Source organism: Melanaphis sacchari, unplaced genomic scaffold, assembly GCF_002803265.2.
Source record: "Melanaphis sacchari strain LSU unplaced genomic scaffold, SCAv2.0 Contig225_pilon_pilon, whole genome shotgun sequence".
NCBI lineage: Eukaryota > Metazoa > Arthropoda > Insecta > Hemiptera > Aphididae > Melanaphis > Melanaphis sacchari.
In genome coordinates this window covers 17,268-38,140 of record NW_020271102.1, presented here as the reverse complement: position 1 = coordinate 38,140, position 20,873 = coordinate 17,268, and the positions used below count along the sequence as shown (strand labels likewise).

At 26.9% G+C, this 20,873-nt stretch overlaps 1 protein-coding gene across 1 annotated transcript; it reads left to right on the top strand.

Moving 5' to 3' along the window:
- The first annotated feature begins 8,092 nt into the window (after window positions 1–8,092).
- Window positions 8,093–10,881, top strand: LOC112594262 (cytochrome P450 307a1-like). Its single transcript, XM_025338957.1, has 3 exons — window positions 8,093–9,139; window positions 9,249–10,046; window positions 10,113–10,881. The coding sequence occupies exons 1-3, from the start codon at window positions 8,761–8,763 to the stop codon at window positions 10,457–10,459; spliced, it is 1,524 nt and encodes a 507-aa protein (XP_025194742.1). The 5' UTR covers window positions 8,093–8,760; the 3' UTR covers window positions 10,460–10,881.
- The last annotated feature ends 9,992 nt before the right edge of the window (window positions 10,882–20,873 follow it).

The following is a 20,873-nucleotide window of genomic DNA, read 5'->3' as shown; positions in this document are numbered from 1 at the left end:
TCAATGAATACTCCTACCTTATATAATTTCCCGTCAACCGTACAGACCGAGTACAGATCATTAAATATTACAGCAAACTGTCAATAATACAATGGTCAAGATTTTTTATTATTGTGTAGTTAATAGTTATGTTGTTTTCGTAATATATGGTTACAATATTATCTACTTAAATAATAATAGCTATCCAACTTTAAAACACCTATGTGGAAAACGGTGTTAATAAATCTAGATATAATATGCAAGATACAAGATATACTGAAGAAGTATTTAAAATCTGCCCTCGTTAAAAAAAAAAAAAAAAAACGATGTTGACAAAGTCATTGCGGAAACATTAATTGAATTTTATTATTTTTACCTTATAGTAAATATCACAACATCGCTATACTGAATCACATAATATTTTATAATATCACGAGCTTAAATTGATACCATTTCAGCACAGGCCACAACGATAGTCTATTTTAATTATTAATAATATATTTTATAAATAATAATTTTTAATGGTATAATAGAAACTAATAAATTATGTATTATTTCAATTTCGTTAAAAAAAGTTTTATTTAGCACACGGTTATAGCTATCTTGAATACAAAAATACGAAGAATAACACGAGTTTGAACATTAAATTTTTTTTCTGTTTTCTGGTCTTGAAAATGAATACAAAATACATTTTAATGAATTTTATTTCCACGTATTTGATTGAATTACATAATTTTAAACGTATGAGTAGGTATTACCGACCGTATAGTGACGTGTTGAACGAAAGTTACATGGAATTTTCTTGCAGTATTTTAACTGAAATTCATTGATAAGATCATTTACTGTTACGAAGAAATCGTAAACGGTAAATTTAAAATCGACGTATGGTAATACATTTTTTTTTTAAATCTTGACATGCCTTTTGAGTGTTTACAAATATAACACATGTAGTTATTGTGAAAATTCACTACGGTAATTTATCAGAATAAAAAATAGAAAAAAATTACCAAATATATTTGTTTATCAGCTGGCTATTATATAATATGAAATAATTGAAAGGTGCGGGGGTAAAAGAATAAAATAATTCACGATCACTATTATTAAGAAAACGATAAAAGAGATCGTTTCTGTTATGATTGTATGGCCTTAATTTTTTCATAAATATTTTGTGATAATAGTTTCGTGACTAAACAAAAATATTTTGTACAAATAAAGCGTGCCTATATACTGTATACATACAAAATATGGTCCAATTGCCAACCAGCTTCTGTATATATTTTTCCATAGAGGTGTATAAACTATTTTTAATTTTCGTAATAATATTATAACAGCAGATTTCAACTGTCTTTTACGAACGCTTCGTAAAGTATTGATATCATTTGCAATAATTTTGGTAGCAAATCCTTGAAACCGAAATAAATTATTCGACCATAATTTCTATAACATTAGGAATTAGGACAGACAACACTCCAGATTGTACGTCACCAGTTACGTTTCTTCGGGCCATAATATTTGTCCAAAACGTCTTTTGTAACTCGCTGTAACGGTCGACATTTAAATCGACATTTTAAAATAATGCGGTACACGGCTGTTATTCGTATATAATAACGTTCGCGCAATCATAATACGATGCATTATGCAAAATTAGCGAGCGTTAAATCGGTCACGGTGCGACTACCCTTTCTCGGAACGAGCGGCTCGGGATTTTGAATTTTTTATTTTCTCTCTCTCCGCGTGTATTTAGTATAGGTACCTGCCGCGCCCGCACTCTCACTCGTAGTTTTCTCCTCTCCCCGCCGTAAATTTTCTCCGACTCGTGTTTTTGATTTTTGATCAGGCTCCGGTCGCATTACACGCGAGATCCGTAATAACAATAAAAAAAAAAAAAAAAAATAATAATAATAATCCACATGAATTAACCATGGGGTGGATAATTTTGGCGGCTTATCTATCTATCCATATCGTAACCCAATACCCCCGACCGCCGCCGTCGCCCGGCCGCGCGCGCGTCGTGTCGTACTGACCTATAATAATATTATTATTACAACCGTGCCACAAATCGTCCATAATTTAACGTCACATTAATATAAGGCATCGGCGGATGGCGTACGTACACGATTGACGAGAAAAAACGACGATAAACATTATGATATTATGCACATACAGCGACTAATAAACTGCTGCTGCTGCTGCTGCTGCCGTTGCTCAGTGCTCTGTTCTGGCCGAGTTCGCATTGCCCGGCGGCTTGTATGCAGATGATGTCCGCTGCGCGTAGTAACAGCCAGCAGGGTAGAGAGACGGCGGCGGCGGTGCTGCCTCGATATATTATTATTATAATAATAATTATCATAATATCGTTATTATTATCATATTATAATGCCGCGCGTTCGGTGCGCGCTTCGCGAGCGTCAAAATCTGTGTAATATAATACGCCATATATATTATAGCGTGTGTACGCGACACGGCCGATGAATAAATCACGATCAGCCGACAACGGATTTGTACCGTTATTTCTGGAACGCGCTCGCTAATACCTACGCCTATACCGAGGTTTATACCCGCCGTCTACGTGCACACGTTCGCAGCCATACTATACGCCGTATTGGTATTAACCAATATACTATATTACTGCTATTACTGTATTATACACTGTTACTGTTACTACGATTTTACTACCACACTGAGGCTGTGCATTCTTCGAAACCAAACGATAACATGATATGATTATTATCATCATCATTATTATTATTATTATTATTATTATTATCATCATCATCATTATTATTATTATTAATATTAATATTATTATTCTTATTATTATTATTACTATTGTTGTTATTCAGGTATTGCCCCGGTCTACTTGTAGCGTGTCTTTGCGCGGGACCACCGCCGACTGGGGCTGTCGATTCGATTTCGCATTTTCGTGTGTACGGTTTACGAGAACGCGCGCGCCCGTTTCGCCGCGTCCAATGCTCGACCGAATATTAAACATTATATTTACAACAGCAAAACGTGGCGGCGTGCGTGCACGTATATACGTTTATCGTTTTATCCTCAATACGTTATAATCGGCCAATGTCAAGTATTGTCGTCGCGCAGAGGACGGCCTAGTTCTGTCGCTTATATAACGTCTAGAAATGTATCTTTGCAGTTGTTACACTGTTATTGTCGTAACGGCGTGGCGCGTATTTTTGTTACTGCAGCCACGGCCGAAGTCGGAAGGATACGGTCGTACGATCGCAATAGATGTCGTACGAGTGAAGAAAACATGTTGAATAGATTAAGGTAGTGTTTCTCGATCTGGGGGTCGCCAACTTATTAATCGGGGTCGCTAACGTATGATTTAAAATTCAAATCAATATAAAAATTTAAAAGCTCAAATAATAAAATAAAGTAATGAAAAACTAAAATCAATAAATGTAAAACACTGTATATTGTGTACAGTACTATTAAAGTAATTAATGATAATCTATGCGAATATACAAAAAAATATATGTAAGAGTTGTTAAAAAATTGAAATTCAAAAGGGGGTTGCCACTGTAAAAAGGTTGAGAAATGAGAAATGTTGGATTAAATTAAAGATATCATTACAATATGTTACATCGCACGTCGTCAGGCGATGGTACCTCTATTTTAATTATATCGTTTTTTTGCGCTTATGGAATACACGGTGATTAAACAAGCATGCTCACCCACTTCCTCTCCTTTTAAACACGTTTAAAGACGATATTTTTAAATTCTTAAGATCTTAACCGCTTAATGAGTGATCTATGTAGAAACTTCTGTTTTTTTAAATTATGATCCCATCCTCTTATATACATTAAATTATTTAGCGGATAATTTACGTCGTTAAATTGTAAGACCATTTAAAAAATCTTGGACTAAACCCGGGTTATCGTGAGCTAAAAGACACGTAGTACCGAAATCCAAATTTTGAAACATTTAAATTTTTATATATTTTAGTACGACTTACAGTTTTTAAATGCTAATATCAATTTTTTTTTTACTGATTTGGATACATCATTATTTTTCTAATTATATAAAATTGCAAAGTTAGAGACATTTGAAATTTACAAATAACCGCTATTTTAGCAGTATTTTAATGATATTTATTTTATATTGGATTTGTTCTCGATATTGTAAGCGGAGAAGACGTAAATAAACACTATTGTCAACACTACGTATATTGCTTATTAAATTAGAAAAACTAAACAATTTTGCTATATATATGTATGTGTGTGTGTTTTAATCATTATTCACATGAAAATTACTCTATTTTTTATCTTAACTTAAAATTAAAACTTAAGTAAATTAAGAAAAAAAGAAAGTGTTGAAAACACATAATTAGCTTAATTATTCGTACCCATATTTTAGCTTCCTCAAACTATGTGGTTGATAATAAAGTTCCTAAATTTTACTGTGCATGTACGTACCAAAAAGATAAAAATGTTGATATTTTCTCAAAATATGTATTTTAATACTCCCTAGTCCCTTTATCTCCCTAAAATCGATTTCAATCTGAGTTATTCATCTGAAATATTATTTAATGACATTTCTTAACGTTAACACAATTATGTATATATATATTCAGGCCTTTCGTTGGGGGGGAGGGAGAGGGAGGAAAGGTAGGATTCCTCCGGGGCCCGAACGTTTTAAAGGGCCCGAAAAAAGATAACTAATAATATGTAATGTATGAATACATATAAAAGATGTAAAATTATTTAAAAAGCAATTTAATTTGAAAACTAATATTGTTTACGAATTTGTGCTTTTACTTTGTTACTTGAAATAGAAAAAGTATAAATATTTTAAATTTATTTGGTCTTATGAGAGGTTGCGGGAAGGAGGGTGACCGTGGCTCCTGAAACCACCACTGCTTTTTAATTATTATAAAAATTATATGATATATATGGTTGTCAAACATAACATTTTGTTATGATATGATAAATAGTATAAATTGATTGTATTCTATTGTAATAAAGAGGTATAACATTAGTAAAAAATATATTTTTATAATTGTATGTGAATAATTCACGTTATTATTATGCTGATTAATGGAGACTTTTTTTTTAAAAACACGTATGTTTTATGGGCTGCTTACGTGTGTAAAACGTTTATATAAGTATTTATAATTCATTCTTCCTATTTTAATTATTTTTAGGTATGTACCTATGCATAAAAATTATTACAAGAAAATAAAAAAAACTTTGAAATCATTTTAATATTGTGATTATAAGTAGATACCCACATTGTAAATATTGTAGATATTAATATCATTATAAATGCTTATAGAACGATTACCATTTTGTGTATAATAATAATAATAATAATAATAATAATAATAATAAGGATATCCAAAATTGATAAATTCTAAATTATGCTAATCTAAGTGGTTAATATGTATAATGTATATCGTATATTATATCATAGTTATTTTTATGATACAATATGGTAGACTAAAAAAGATTATTTATAAATGCTCTCAAATCTTAGATAAAAAAAAATGAATGTATTATAATTTATAATATACAATTTTAATGAATAGTAAAAATAAAAATAATATTTATAGACATTTTTTTCTTTTACTATATCACTGTAGAGAAAAGTTGCTTGATATACCGAGAAACTTAATAATACGGAAAGAAAAAAGTTATAATTCGAGTATATATAATATAGTATATTATACTTAGATATACAATACAATAAAACTAAAATAGATGTACCAGGTAAATTGTACCTACTACCTACATAAATTAACCTACGATAGATGTAGGTAATGCAAAAAAACAGTATTAGGTACACAATATAACCAATGAAACTAAATTATGAAAATTAAAACCTATGGAGTCTACCTACGGAAATAAAATATAAATACACTAAATTCTTTGAGAGAATTTCAATCAAATAAAATTGTTTATATTTAGAGACAATTGAGTAGATAAAGAAAGTATTCTTAACTTATTAAAAAATGGTAAATTCTATGGCAAATATGTATTGCGATTTCTCCAATAACTCAAAATTTGTTATTCAAAAATATCCCAAAAATAACGATTGCGTCTCTAAATAATAATAATATTTATAAAACAGACTAAACATTTTAAATTGAAATTAAAAGTCAATATAGTATCTCTTAAATATAAAAACTTCAAACTATATTATACTGAATCAATTTTAATTGCACACATATAATTATATGACTATTATTTTGATGAAAAGCTTTAAGTCTGCATAACATTTTTAAATGAATTTTATAAATATTGTTATTGATAACATATTTTTTGAATACAGTTTTTCTGTCGCTAGATTAACTATTAAATAAATCTGTCAATAAAGTTAACAAAGTTATAATTTTGATTTTTTTTTCGAACAAATTTTTTTTCTTCATTTGTTTAATTTTTCTTTAATTATAAACACATTTTTTGTAGTCGGCTATCTCTCTCTTAGGGTTCATTCTTAAGTGTATTTATTTCCATACATTTACAATCGTTTTCTTGTTTCAAATATTTGATTTTTTTTCTTTAAGCAATAAAAGAAATAATAAAGAATTAAATCATTTTTTATGGAACGAATTCCATCTTTTTAAAATTTATGTTGATTGTTGATTATATAATGCTTAAACAATAAAAAATTCTAATTTTAATGAACATTAATTCCGACATTTTAGTAATAATATCATACTAAAATCACGAAAAGGATGTAAGTATTTACTTTTGTTGTACTTTAATTTATCCTGAACATATTTCAAAGTTTTTTTAGAGTCTGTTAATCTAATTGTAATTTATTTTCATTGAATTCTATGATTTTCAATTGACTTCTTGTACATTTTTCCTGTTTTCCATGCTTGAATTTTCATTGATATTTTGCATTTGCAACTTTTTTAAACTATGCTGTAGTTCTTAAATAGTTCCTATATAGCCCTTATCATTATTATTATTTTCTTTATATTGTTCTAATTGTTTTAGTTAGTTATTTCTGTCAAATTTTTCTAGTTTTCTATCTAATTTATACATTTGTTATTTTGACAAGTTATAAGCTTATTTACCCTCTATATCATTTTTTTAAAGTGAATCTAGATAAACAAAATCGTGGATAAGTATTTTTGATTTATATTGTAAATAATACTGTGCATAACTTACTTCATGTAAATTTAATATTTATATGAAGTCAGAATAAATTTTAAACATAAAAAAAAAATTGCATAATACATTTTCTTACATATATTTCATTTAGTTATACTATTTGTACCTAACCAAATTAAATATAATTTTATTTATATACTTTTAATACTAGTAAGCAAAATATTATGAAATCTAGTAGTAATGTAGATGGAAATATTATCTTATTGTAATATTAAATTATTTTTTTAAATTGTGACAATAGACAATTTTTGATATTAGCTATTTATTTTATAATAACATTTAAATATTTTAAATTAAAAAAATATTAAAGTAATGTTTTATAACCTGTACGTATTAAGCAATAAAATAAAATAATATATTTACATATAATATTATAACTATATTTTATTCAATGGAAATAATATATTGCGTCTCAAATTATTAGGTTAATTTTATTAATTGGTAAATTTAGTCCGTTGATTAGAATATTCAAGCTGATTAACTGTATCTAAAATACAAATATTATATAGGTACAGAATTAAAATTAAATAATTATATTGAAAAATCTTATTTTAAATACAATTGACTATATTATGAAGATATTAAAAAATTTATATTTTTATCACAATAAATAATGAAATATTAAAATTAAAACATATCTCATTATTTTAATACATTAAAAATGTTTTTTATTAAGTTTTACTTAAATAAGCAATATCAAAAAACATGATTTTAGAGATGATTAATATGTTATAAAAATTTTGAATATTTTAGCAATGATTACCTATTTATTAACAATCTTAATTATGTAACTCACATAATCGACAAATATTTTAAAACGAAGACTTTACCTACCATAATATATTACACAAAGATACAAATTTTAATATGTATATTTTTTATTATATTTCATAACTTATGTGTTTGTTTTATATTATCTAGAGTCATATTATTTTTAAAGATTTTCTCTCAAAACTTTTATGTGTAATTTATATTATAGACAATTGATAATTACGCGTAATATTAATTATCATAATATAACAAACATCTAGTTTAATACGTATACATAACAGCATTTATCGATTACCAGTAATACTATTATGGCAAAGAAATAATAATTTATATTAACTATTGGATTAAACAGGTTGGGTTAGACTACTCAAGTAGATATTTTGTGCAATGTTTTGTATATTTTTTTTTTTTTTGTTTTTACTAAACATATTAAAATTAAGTCCAAACGAGCAACATCCGTGTATAGATTACGTCATGCCTGATCAAAGATGGCTGTTTAATATGTACGTCTAGCCGAAGCGACGGATTTTACATATTGTAGGTGAACACGAAGGTAGACAACAGGATGAAAGGGAAAAATTCTGATTTGCAATGGAAATTACCACGATCTGTCTTATTGAGCTCTCAGTCAGCTGATCCTGGTAGTGTGGCTATTTGGTATAAAAGGAAAATCTAAACGTGACACAACAATTGTCGAGCGCAAGAGCTCCGCACACACATCTAATAGCCACACTAACAACACATACACACACATTTGAGGCTTGAGCTGTGCGATTTCCGACGATTAAAAAAAAAAAAAAAATTAATTTTAATTAAACAAACAGAAAAAATTCTAATAGTATTTTAAATATAAATAATAATAATTATTATAATGGAGTTTGTATTCAGTTCTTTAACTTATTTGTTGCTTTTCGTGTTAACTGCGGTATTATTGTTCCTGATTCGAGACGAATTGAAAACGAAACAAGTGGACCACAATGCAGGTCTCGTCGATCCACCCGCACCCAAGGCGTGGCCGATAATTGGCCATTTATACCTGATGGCAAGATATAAGGTACCGTATCGAGTGTTCGATGAGATTATGGCCGATTTGGGATCCGTTTTCCGCTTGGACTTGGGATCAGTACCGTGTGTTGTCATTAATGGATTAAACAACATTCGTGAGGTGTTAATGATAAAAGGTGACCATTTCGACAGCCGTCCTTCATTCCGCCGGTTCAACCAATTGTTCAAAGGCGATAAAAACAACTGTAAGTAAAATGTTATTTATTCAAATAAACAAAAAAATTAAAAACGATAATTCGTAATTCAAATCCTAATTAAAATTTAACATTCATTTATTTATTATTATTTTAATAGCTCTGGCGTTTTGCGACTGGTCTCAGCTACAAAAAACCCGACGAGAGCTACTTAGAGCTCATACTTTTCCAAACACCACGTCCAATATGTACACCCGATTGGACAAGTGTTTAAAAACTGAACTGGCCGATTTAACAGATACAATAGATACTATGGACGACACCGGATGTGTAGACATAAAAAACATGTTGCTCCATACTTGCGCCAATGTGTTCATGTCATACTTTTGTTCCACCCGATTTTCCAGATCTTACGAAAAGTTCAGGGAGTTTATCCGAAATTTTGACGATGTGTTTTACGAGGTGAACCAAGGAGCTCCCTGTGACTTTCTACCCAGTTTGATGCCGTTGTACCACTGGCATTTCAAAAAAATTAGAACATGGAGTTCAAATATTCGCAATTTCATGGAAACCGAAATATTCAACAAGAGAAAAGCTGCATGGGTGCCCGGCACCAAGCCGGTGGATTTCGTAGACAACTTGCTTGATGCCGTCACACAACCTGATCGGGATGACGGATTCGACATAAACATCGGGCTCTTTTCGCTAGAGGACATTATTGGTGGTCATTCAGCCATCACGAACTTTATCGTTAAGACATTGGGATTTCTAGTGGATAGACCGGACGTGCAGCGGCGCATACAAGAGGAAGCGGATGCCGTGGTTCGGGCTTCCGGGTCTGTTGGGCTTTCCGATCGATCTCAGATGCCATACACCGAGGCTGTTGTTTACGAATCTCTACGGCTAATTGCCTCGCCCATCGTACCACATTTGGCCAACAGAGACACGTCGATCAATGGTAAGTGTCCGTGATCGACGTATAGCAACCGTGCGATCATATTTACTCAACATTTTATTTTTACAGGCGTGCGGATTCTGAAAGGTACGACAGTGTTCTTGAACAATTACAGTCTACACATGAGCCCAGAACTGTGGAATAACCCCGAGCACTTCAGCCCCGAGAGATTCATAAATGCGGAAGGGAGGTTAGAGAAGCCGGAATATTTCATACCGTTCAGTGGTGGAAAACGGTCGTGCATGGGATACAAGTTGGTGCAGCTATTGTCGTTCTGCACTATTGGAACGCTGCTGAACAAGTACTCGCTGCTTCCGGTAGAAGATGTATCGTATGCCGTGCCAAAAGGGAATCTAGCATTGCCGTTCGTTACTTTTCCCTTCCGTCTCAGAGCTAGGGATTTCCGGAAACAGTGACTCCAAGTCTGTCTGAAATGCAGATGATCCTGCAGTGGATACGAAAATGACACGCGTTTAGTGGCACAGATTACGCTTTTGTATGTGTGTGTGTGTGTATGTGTGTGTGTATGTGTGTGTATGTGTAAGTGTGTGCACGCGCTTTTATATGTGTGATAATGTGTGTGTATGTGTGACAATTATTTGATGAGTCTTGCGTAACTTTAGGCCCACTCCAATTATGTGTTAGGAGTGTGAGGTTTTGCAGTTACGTGAGTCGACAACGTGTAATAGCTATAGCTCGTCCATTCGTGTATAGTAATAGTGATTACTGATTAATTTATAGACCGGAAAATGTTACCAAGATAGTTTCAAAATAAATTATTTATGTTGATTATTTTATTTATTTATTATTTGTTTTTACATCAGTACGATTTAGTAAATATTACATACATATATATATATATATATATATATATATGTATATCGATTGTTTCATAGTGTGATTTGTGAATTACCTTTCTAGTCTTAAAAATATATAAAGGTTAGATACTTAAAAAAGCATTATACTTCGAAAGAATATGTTTTTAAAAAATCAAAAAGAATTTAAAAGAATTTAGCTAGGTTATGTAAGACTTAATAAATTGTTTTATTGATATTAAATTTAATATTAATACATGAAGAATATAGTGAGGGTATAGTTATAATATATTTTAAAACAGGGTTTAACAATCTTGATCCTGTATGCATGTTGGTAACTATCAATGCAGTCTGTCGGTGTAAATCACAATTTATAAGACTATTTTGAAGTCTTATCGGTAGTTCATAAGAGCTAATTTTTTTAGAATAAAAATTATTGCAGTTTGTTGAATTTAAAATAGTCTGTCTTTATTTTTATTTCTGTATGAAAAGAGTTTACCTATCGATCCCTGTTTTAAGATATAAGCCAAAGATAATTTATTGTTATTTCTGTTAATCGTGTAAATATTTATAGATTTATAAGTTGTAGTTTATATGTAAAGTGTATACTCATAAACATACTTTTATATTATTTTGTTATTTATTGTATTAATCAATATTATACTAAGAATAATTTAAAACTTGATTATCACATAATTTATATAGTTAAAACATTTATAGTATAAATCTTATACTATAAAATTTGTGAGTGTTAAAATTTAAAATGTGAAAGAAAAATTGTTTATAAATGTACTAATATCAAACACTTTTAGGCTTTTTTATGTCTGAAATAAATATATTTATGATTCTAAAAAATGTTTGAAATATTTTAATGGTTTAAAACATCTGTTTTTATTTGGAAAATGTATGATTTAATTTTGATATATTATACATAAATTTTGCTGCTGTAAAATTTACATGAAATGACAAATATCTTACTGATTATTAACTTATTAAAATTTAAAATTATTTATAATAAAATTGTGTTTTATTACAATTTTGTAAGGTAATTAAGTTTTTAAAATCATATAACTTTCTTCTATTGTGTAACATTTTTAATTTAAGTATAGTATTTACTATTTATAAAAATGTATTATAATAAATATATTAATAAAAGTGTACTTATTATAAATATATAAATTATGTTCATCCTTGAAAATTTTGATTTCAATAAATACACACACTTTAAGTAAAACCTTTATATTTGTAATTTTTTAATTCATCTCCCTGGTAAAAATCTGACCATGTAGATAAAAAAGGTATCTAATTCTGTTGCCATATGAAATAATTATAATAAATGAGTTATGTTGTCAAAAAATGATAGACATCTCAAACTATAAATATATTATATACAATGTATACACCATGTATACAGTTTAATATAAATATTTCATATATGTGTTGAATTTTTAAATTGTATATCATATTTCAGATAATAGGTATATATGGAATTTTCAATAATATACCTAGTTATTTGATGTATTATACATTGTTATAAATGTAATAATACGAATATAATATTTAACATTTAAAACATTATTTTTTCAACTATAATTACTTGTGTACAATTAGACAATTAGTTTTCATCAATTCATAATTTTTGGTTTTATACTTAACAAACCTTGAGATCTGAAGATTATTTTGTACTTACTTTTTTAGGAATTTAAAAAAAAAAAGATATATCAAAAACTTAATATTAGTTATTACAAAAGAATCTGATGATTTAACCGTGTTAAAATATTAAGCATACAAATTATTATTACTTACTTATTTCAAAACCATAACAATAGATTGTATTTTACCATAATTATATTATATTTATATAGGTTATATATTTGTACAAAATGCTTCACGAATATATATATATATATGTATAATCCATATTCTATTAATGAAAGTTTTTTATTATTATTCAAATATTGTTATGTTATATAATAAACGTCTGTCTGCAAAATATAAGTTTGCAAAAGCTATTCAAAATAAATCGAATTTTAAATTATATTTTCGGAAAATAATGATGTAGTCTTCTGCTCACACACAAAAAGACAGCACATTGCAACGCTCAGATCACATTATTTTTGCAACCGAAATGACCAAGGACTGAATAAATTATACATAATTTAATGTTTGAGATCGATCGTCCATCTTCGATCTTCGTTTGTACATAAAAAAAAAAAAAAAATGGTATATAAAATGTAATTCCACGATAGTCATTTGTGAATATATTACTATAGACGCTAACGCTTACATTGCTAGTCGCCTAGATTTGTTTTAAGCATATCAATGATTACTCTCTGTTATATGCTGTTTAATTTTCTATTGCGCAACAAATCACCATCGTTTTTTTTTTTTTTCATATTAGAAATTCATTTTAAACGCGATCACTCAATAATTGAAAGTATTCAATAGCAAAAGTATATTCATTGTTCTATTCCGAATGGAATGTATAATTTAAAGAAAAATTATCATTAAAATCATACAATAGACTAGGGACAAATCAATACATTACCAAAGTTTTTTCTAATATTCCAATATACATCTGGAAGTCTAGAATGCCAAGTAAAGTACCTATATTATAAAAATATATTATAAACGAATTACTGTATATCAATTATAGCCATTTCCTTAATCTATTCGATTTTATTTGACTACAGATAGTATAGTTATACTGTTATATTTTGATTTTTGATTTTATTATCGAAGCGAATGTAACGTAAAAATTTATTGTAATAAAATAAAGTTTATTATGAACTAAGATAAGTTATAATTAAAAAAATTGAGCACATTATGATATCATCTAATTTACACTTTTACAAGAGTGAAGTTATTTAAATTGCATAATATAGAAATAAACGTAGCAATAACTACAGTACCTATTATTTTTTTACGATTCAAATTATAAGTCTTATTACGTTATAGCTATATGTTATAAATTATAATGTATTATTTAATATATTTATGTATTAATACGTCCGTCGACCATAAATAACTTCTTCTTTTCTTTCAAAACAATATTTTAGTTATAGGACTTAAACATTTTTTGGTATATTTAATAATCCCTTATCATTTTAAAAATCATGTAGAATTACATTAATAAATAGTATTTGTAAATAAAAGATAAAAGATAATTATTGAATATTTTTGAAAAATTTTTTCCACCTAAAATTAAAAGAAAAAATTTGTACACTGCAGTAGATAGTTGATGTATTTCTAGAAAAAATTTCTTTAATTGCAGTAACTGTTACTGACATATAAAGCACAACAAAACAATTTTTATTGAATAATATCCAATCATTAGCTAAATTCACTACTTCGCCCAAAATGTATTTGAATAAGGTAGTTTCTATAACGCTTATTATTAGATATAAAATCTCTGCATAGAACATCAGTGGAATACGTATTATATTTTAACGGATGAAATGTTAATATTAGCATTTCGTTCGTGTATAGGCAGCATACACATTTTAATAACTGTAAATGTTTTTAAAATGCTCAGAGTCAGTGTCACATTTATAATGCATTTATTTTGAATTTTAAAACACTGCTTTGGGTCAACTAGGATTCGTAATTGTTGACCCTGTTTAACAATAGGCTTGTTTTGTAAATGTTGTTATGTCAAACATTGCAATCATGCGTATTGGTCGATAAATCTTAATATATTTGTATATATTTACAACAAATAAAGCATTTATTTTACATTTTGTTCAAGAAATGCGTTTAGTACAATTTCTCATTTACCAAATATACCAACATTTTTTAAGATCAGTAGATAAATTGGAGTGTAATTATAATAACAATATTATTTTTTTTTTAATTTTACTTTAATAATATTATATAGGTAGTAGGTACCTAACTATCTATTTTGTAATTTTAACTTTGATTCCATCATTTTTGAACATATTCATGAATTCTCAACCTTATTTCTTATGTAATACCATATTATGCGGTTTTTATATCTCTTCCTCATTTGAATTGCCCCTGATTACAATATAATCCGATACCCGAAAAATAGATAAGTGTTACAAAGTGAAAACTGGATAGTACATCATGACACGAAATTTACAGGACTATTTTAAACACGGGATCAAAAAGCTTTGTTTCTAAATTTACAAAATAATAAATATATGTATAAATATACTTATGTACATAATATAAACTTGTTATTATCTATGTATATTGTATATACATTGTAAATCTTGTAATCAATACACAGCTAAACAAATTGATAAAATATTTACACTGTAGTAATAATTACCATTGGTTTTAAATGAATAGTGTCTAATAGAACTGCACATTTAATAGTTGTATAAAATTAATAATTTAAATATTTAAATTCCCTACTTATTTTATTTCACGAAAATTAAGTTTATTAAAATAAAATAAATGAGAACATTTTAATTAGGTACTTTACATTATTAGTTTTATTCATAAACGTACCTATTACTTTATAGTTATTAAAGTTTATCATATAAGTTAATTACAAAAGTTGTGTTAAAACTAAGTGTGCTAATGATGCAAGTTTAAATTCATTTAAATTAATTTTCACAAGAATATAGAAATTTATAAAAAAATTATTAAAATATAGGAAGTGTTTTCAACATACAACAAACAGCAGACAGCTGTATATATTTGTGTATAATTATCATTCAAAGCATAATATGCTCTTTAGTCTTTATTTATAGTTTTGAATTAGTATTAAATTGTAATAAATAACTTATTTTTATGTAGCATATACCTACCTCATTTAAATTTCATTAGTTTAACTATGTATTTTTTTAATTAACCTCAGATTTAATTAAATTGTAAAATGTAAGTGAATAAATTAATTAATCAACAATTAAAAAAATAAATTATAAATAATTTTTTTATACATACGAATATTTTCAGCTATAAAATATTGAGTCTCTATTTTGAAAAAAAGTTATATCCATTCAAAAAATAAATTATCACATAATAGCAAATCATTCTTTGCACAATTTTATATTAATACTCGTAATTATATCATAATAATGCATCTATTATTATTTTCTAAATAATTTATAAGTTCTTTAAGATGATTTGAATTTCTATAATAGTCGAATATATAAATTTCCATTTTTATGCCGTGTAACCCAATGGGATTCATTTGGTTTAAAATTATTTAAATTTAATATTTCGCATTAATTTTCCAAGGTTTAAATTGTATTTTATCTCTCATAAAACATTCTCTAATATTTTAAATATTTAAAATTTGTTTTACATTTATCATTTCTTTAGTATGAGATTCCCAATTTATTTTCTTCCATACTTCTAAATTTTGCAATATAAGTATTATTTACGATTTACAAGTACAAATGTATACACTTTTCCGCTACAGAATATATATTTGGTAACTTTTAACGATAATAATTTTTTATCATATTAAGTTAAATTTAGCTCTGTTAGTATACATTATATTTCTGTGCGTATTGTTTTATACAATAATATATTCATAGTTAGAAAGTAAGATAGTTTTATCCGCAATGACGAATGAGTAGTGACTAAACTATCCAAATTATAGTTTAAATCATAATATTATTTCATATCAACCTTGCATCATTGGGCAGTAAGATAAATATAAAATAATAGACATTATATGTAAAACATAACAATATTTATGAGCATAATCTATGGAATATTATATATAAAAAAAATTCAAATCTTCATAACGAATTATCAACACTTAACCTTGACAATGACCAAGTCTTTAGGGCAGTAAAAAAAGGGAAAAATACAGTCGACATTCCATTCATGAATGTGCATGATATAATGTGATCGAGGTCAACTTATTTTGAATACGAAATATATCTTGGTTTTCACATACAGAGTGATCATTTTCTCAAACAATATTTTAGTGGTTTTCTTTGATTTTGTTTTACACTATTTAAATTAAAAAGTATAATTTAACACATAATTACTCGTTTTTTAAATGTATATCAAGTTACATAAAATCTAGATTTAAATGTAATTATTGAAGTTTTCGCTGAACAAAAATCAAGACAGAAATATTAATTTTTTTTTACTATACTATATTTATAAATTAAACATAATGCTTAAAATATAAAAACATTATTAAAAATATTTATTTTATTAATTGTGTGCTGTGTTAATATTATTTATTGTTAAATGGAAGGAAGGTGGAATCGAATTTATTTTGACCCAGAGCCCACATTTTCTAAATGCACCACTGTTAATTAGTAAATGGTACTATAATGATGTGTATGTGTATGTGTGTGTGTGTGTGTTTGCTTTTGCCCTTTGGAGATTTTATAAATTGTTTCAATCTTTAATACTGTAGAAATTTGATCTATTTGGTACTTTTGGAGGTCAAAAGTAAGAAATTTTCAGTTTTTTTACTAAGAAAAACTAAGAAAATATTAAAGGAAACTGAAATATTTACTCAACATAAAATTTTATAAATACATTTAAAATGTATCAATTTTATTTTTTTAATTATAATTCATAAATTAATAATCGAAGAAGCTTGACATTCTCACAAAAATATTGTGTTAAGATTTTGTAAGCATTTAATGATTTCAAAAATATTTTTGATTGTTTTAAGCTATTTACAGATATTAAAAAATAATTATGTTCTACATAAATTTTTTTTTTTGTTTTATAATATTTAGATTGTTGTTTCTCCATTAAAAAATAAATTTTAATATTTAATAAAAGATTCTAATCATAAGTAAGTTGTTCTTATGGCAGTCAAAAAATTATTTATCAATGCAATATATATAATCACATTTTATTACGTGAAAGCATTTAAAGAAATTAGATAACTCAACAAAAATAACAATTTTTTCTGGATTGAGTTATTGAATAATAATTTAAGAAGTATTTTATTTTTTTTCGTAAAGTGCTTTTATTTGAAACATTACAGCACGACAATTACAAATAAGTGAAACAAAAATACATAAAAATGTTTATAAAGATATTTAAAAACAAAATAAAAATTTAAAGAAAATAACAAAATTAAATATAATACAAAGTAACAATTTTTTGTTTTTTTTTATTTTTATAATTAAAATTTTTATGAAAAAGTCAGCTTTGTAGATGAAATTAATGATGAGGGAGATAACAGGCGGAGAGCGAGAATTGAGAGTACAATATCAGGAAAGGAGTAACCTAATAAAGAGAATTGTAAGAGAAATGGATCGCGGAGATGAGTTACAGAAGGACAAAAGAAAAGAATATGGTTAATATCATAAATGGCTTCAAAACTGTGAAGTGTGCAAAGGGGAGAAGAGTTGAGTGATAAGCGAAATGAATAAGAAGGGAGAAGATTGTGTCCTAAGCAAAGGCGGGAGAAAGAGATAATAGCGGATCGGGGTAGGTCCAGATCGCAGAACCAAAAGAATTTGGGGATGTAGGTGGAAATTGATCTGTGCCACTAAGAAGTATTAATCTTAAGTATTTAGAACCTTATACTAGTCAGTACGAAATTTTTCTAAAAATATGGTTTAGGCTCAATACTCAGCTACATTTTATTCTGTTTAAAATATAAATTATAAAACGTATGCGACGAGATGTTTAAAATAGAACAACCTTTTGTTTACTCTGTTTAATTATTTAACACATCTATTAAGTGACATGTTTTAATCGACAAGCTATACTTTACAAAAAAAAAAAACAGTATTTTATACTTTTTTATGTATTTTCAGATGCCTATGAAATATTAAATAAATAGTTAATTATCTTTAGTTATTTGTGGTGTCATCTAGCATGTTTTTACTACATTTTTTAACATATAAAAATTAACTGAGAAAATAAAATTTATGTATAAAATTTATCACATTTTATATTATATATATATATATATATATTTATCATTAAACTATGAAACTGATGTACAGCTAATAACTTATTATTCTAAATTCCAATAAAAATAAGAGCGAATAGTGATTGATGGGATCGAGGAATGGTACATTGAGTACAATCATATCCAACAGTATCATCGAATTTCATGAATATTAAATCAGTATATAGAAATATTCATGTTGAAATGTAAAAGTGTATCTAATGATAGTTTTTCATTTCTGTCATCCTTGATAATTTGACATAATACATAAAATCCCGTTATATCTAAATATTGTTAAAAGAAAAAAAAATGTGAAAAATTAGAGAAATAAGAAATTTAAGTTTAAAAAAAAGTTTTTAAAACTGAATGTTATTTTATTTTATTAATACATGTTCAAGGTCATATGCACTTTTCTGTAGCAGATAATCTAAATAATAAATTGTTTTCTTTGTATACGTCAATAATATATTATAGAATTAAATTGTTTATTATAAGCCAATTTGACCTAATATAGTCAACTCGTGAGTCACAACAATCACGCCTTCGTAGTGTATAATAAATTTTTACAAAAATGACAAATTCACAATGAGTAGTAAATCGTGTAGACATAATATTATTTCTATTTTTCAATATTTATTATAATTTTACTTATCTTTATAACACTATTATACTGCGCCTATTATTATGTGTGACATAGACAATAATTTGTCAAACATCTTAACCACATAATATACTTAAACAATTGCGTACAAATCAAATAGTACATATATTATATTATATATTACAAAATGCCAACACCTATTAATATTTAATATCCGAGAACATATTTGACACAGGATCAACGTTGTTTTACATAAAGGCGGGAGGATGAAAAATTGTACCGCAAACATCATTATAATGTATAATAATATTTTCATACGTGTGTTTCGATTGATAATAAACATAGATATAGCTGTTACACATGTTAGAAACTCGGTATAGATGTTGCAGTATTCAAGGATTTTTTTTTTTTATTTATTTATTTAACTATACGCTTTGCATGTGACTTTTTGAGTGAATCTCACTCGCTTGAATTAAAAATTATAATTTATACTAAAAAATGAATAATAAATTAAATGGAATGCAGACATGAGACAATAATGTGTGAATATATTTTAGTCTAACAATAACAGATATGAGGTACTTGCTTATAAATTATAAAATATCAATTATAGTTTAAATGCTCTATTCACAAAACCAATGAAAAATTTAGAATTTTCCAATACAATATGCATTCAATTAAAAAATATATAATATGCTATTTTATAGGAATATTGTGTCTGATATGTTGTAAATACAAATAAATAAGAACGTATATATTTTTTTTGAAATTAAAATTATGGAATTCACAGAACATTTATCAGTATTTTATTTCATGGCTTTAAAATTGTCTTCAATAACCATTACACTAATACGACTAAAAAAAAAATTATACACATTATACCTAAGAAACAACATATTTAATTATGATTATAATACCTATATCATCCACCATTATATAATATACATATGTCATGTGTCCACAACATGTGTCACTATAACACATGTATAATGGGGCATTCATTTTGCATTTTCGCTATCATTATTTTTGATGTCGAAAAGATGTATCTTTTCATAAAAAAGAATACATCGTAAATATAATAAAAAATATCTCCTAATATTCACACCTTTATTTTGGTAATTTTAATAATAGAGTTTCCAAAACTCTTGTAAAATCCATTACAATTAAAAAACATTTAAAAAAAGTAGTTGTAATAAATAAAAGACGTAATGAGGAAAATAAGAACACTGCAAAACACAATACATGACATACATATAGTATTCATGGATTTAAATTTAAAATATAAAATGCTTTAAATAAAACAAAAATTAATTATATTAGAAAGAAAGTATGTATTTTTAATATAATAATATGAAAGATGAATAAATGTAAAGGCGCATTGAATCGCAGCTTTAAGGAGTAACGAATAAGCAATACTATATCCTAGGCGTCATAACGTGATGGTGTCTCGTGAATAACAATAGATCATAATTTACAAGTATGTGCATGTGTGTGTGTGTGTGTTTGTGTGTGTGTGTGTGTGTGTGTGTGCGAACGTGTCGATACAATACAAGTGA

What these genes read in the sequence shown, in the direction of transcription:
- LOC112594262 (XM_025338957.1), top strand. Translation starts at nt 8,761, where the DNA reads ATGGAGTTTGTATTCAGTTCTTTAACTTATTTGTTGCTTTTCGTGTTA. An exon ending in CAAAGGCGATAAAAACAACT is followed by an intron (nt 9,140 to 9,248) that starts GTAAGTAAAATG and finishes TTATTTTAATAG; the next exon opens with CTCTGGCGTTTTGCGACTGG. An exon ending in CAGAGACACGTCGATCAATG is followed by an intron (nt 10,047 to 10,112) that starts GTAAGTGTCCGT and finishes TTATTTTTACAG; the next exon opens with GCGTGCGGATTCTGAAAGGT.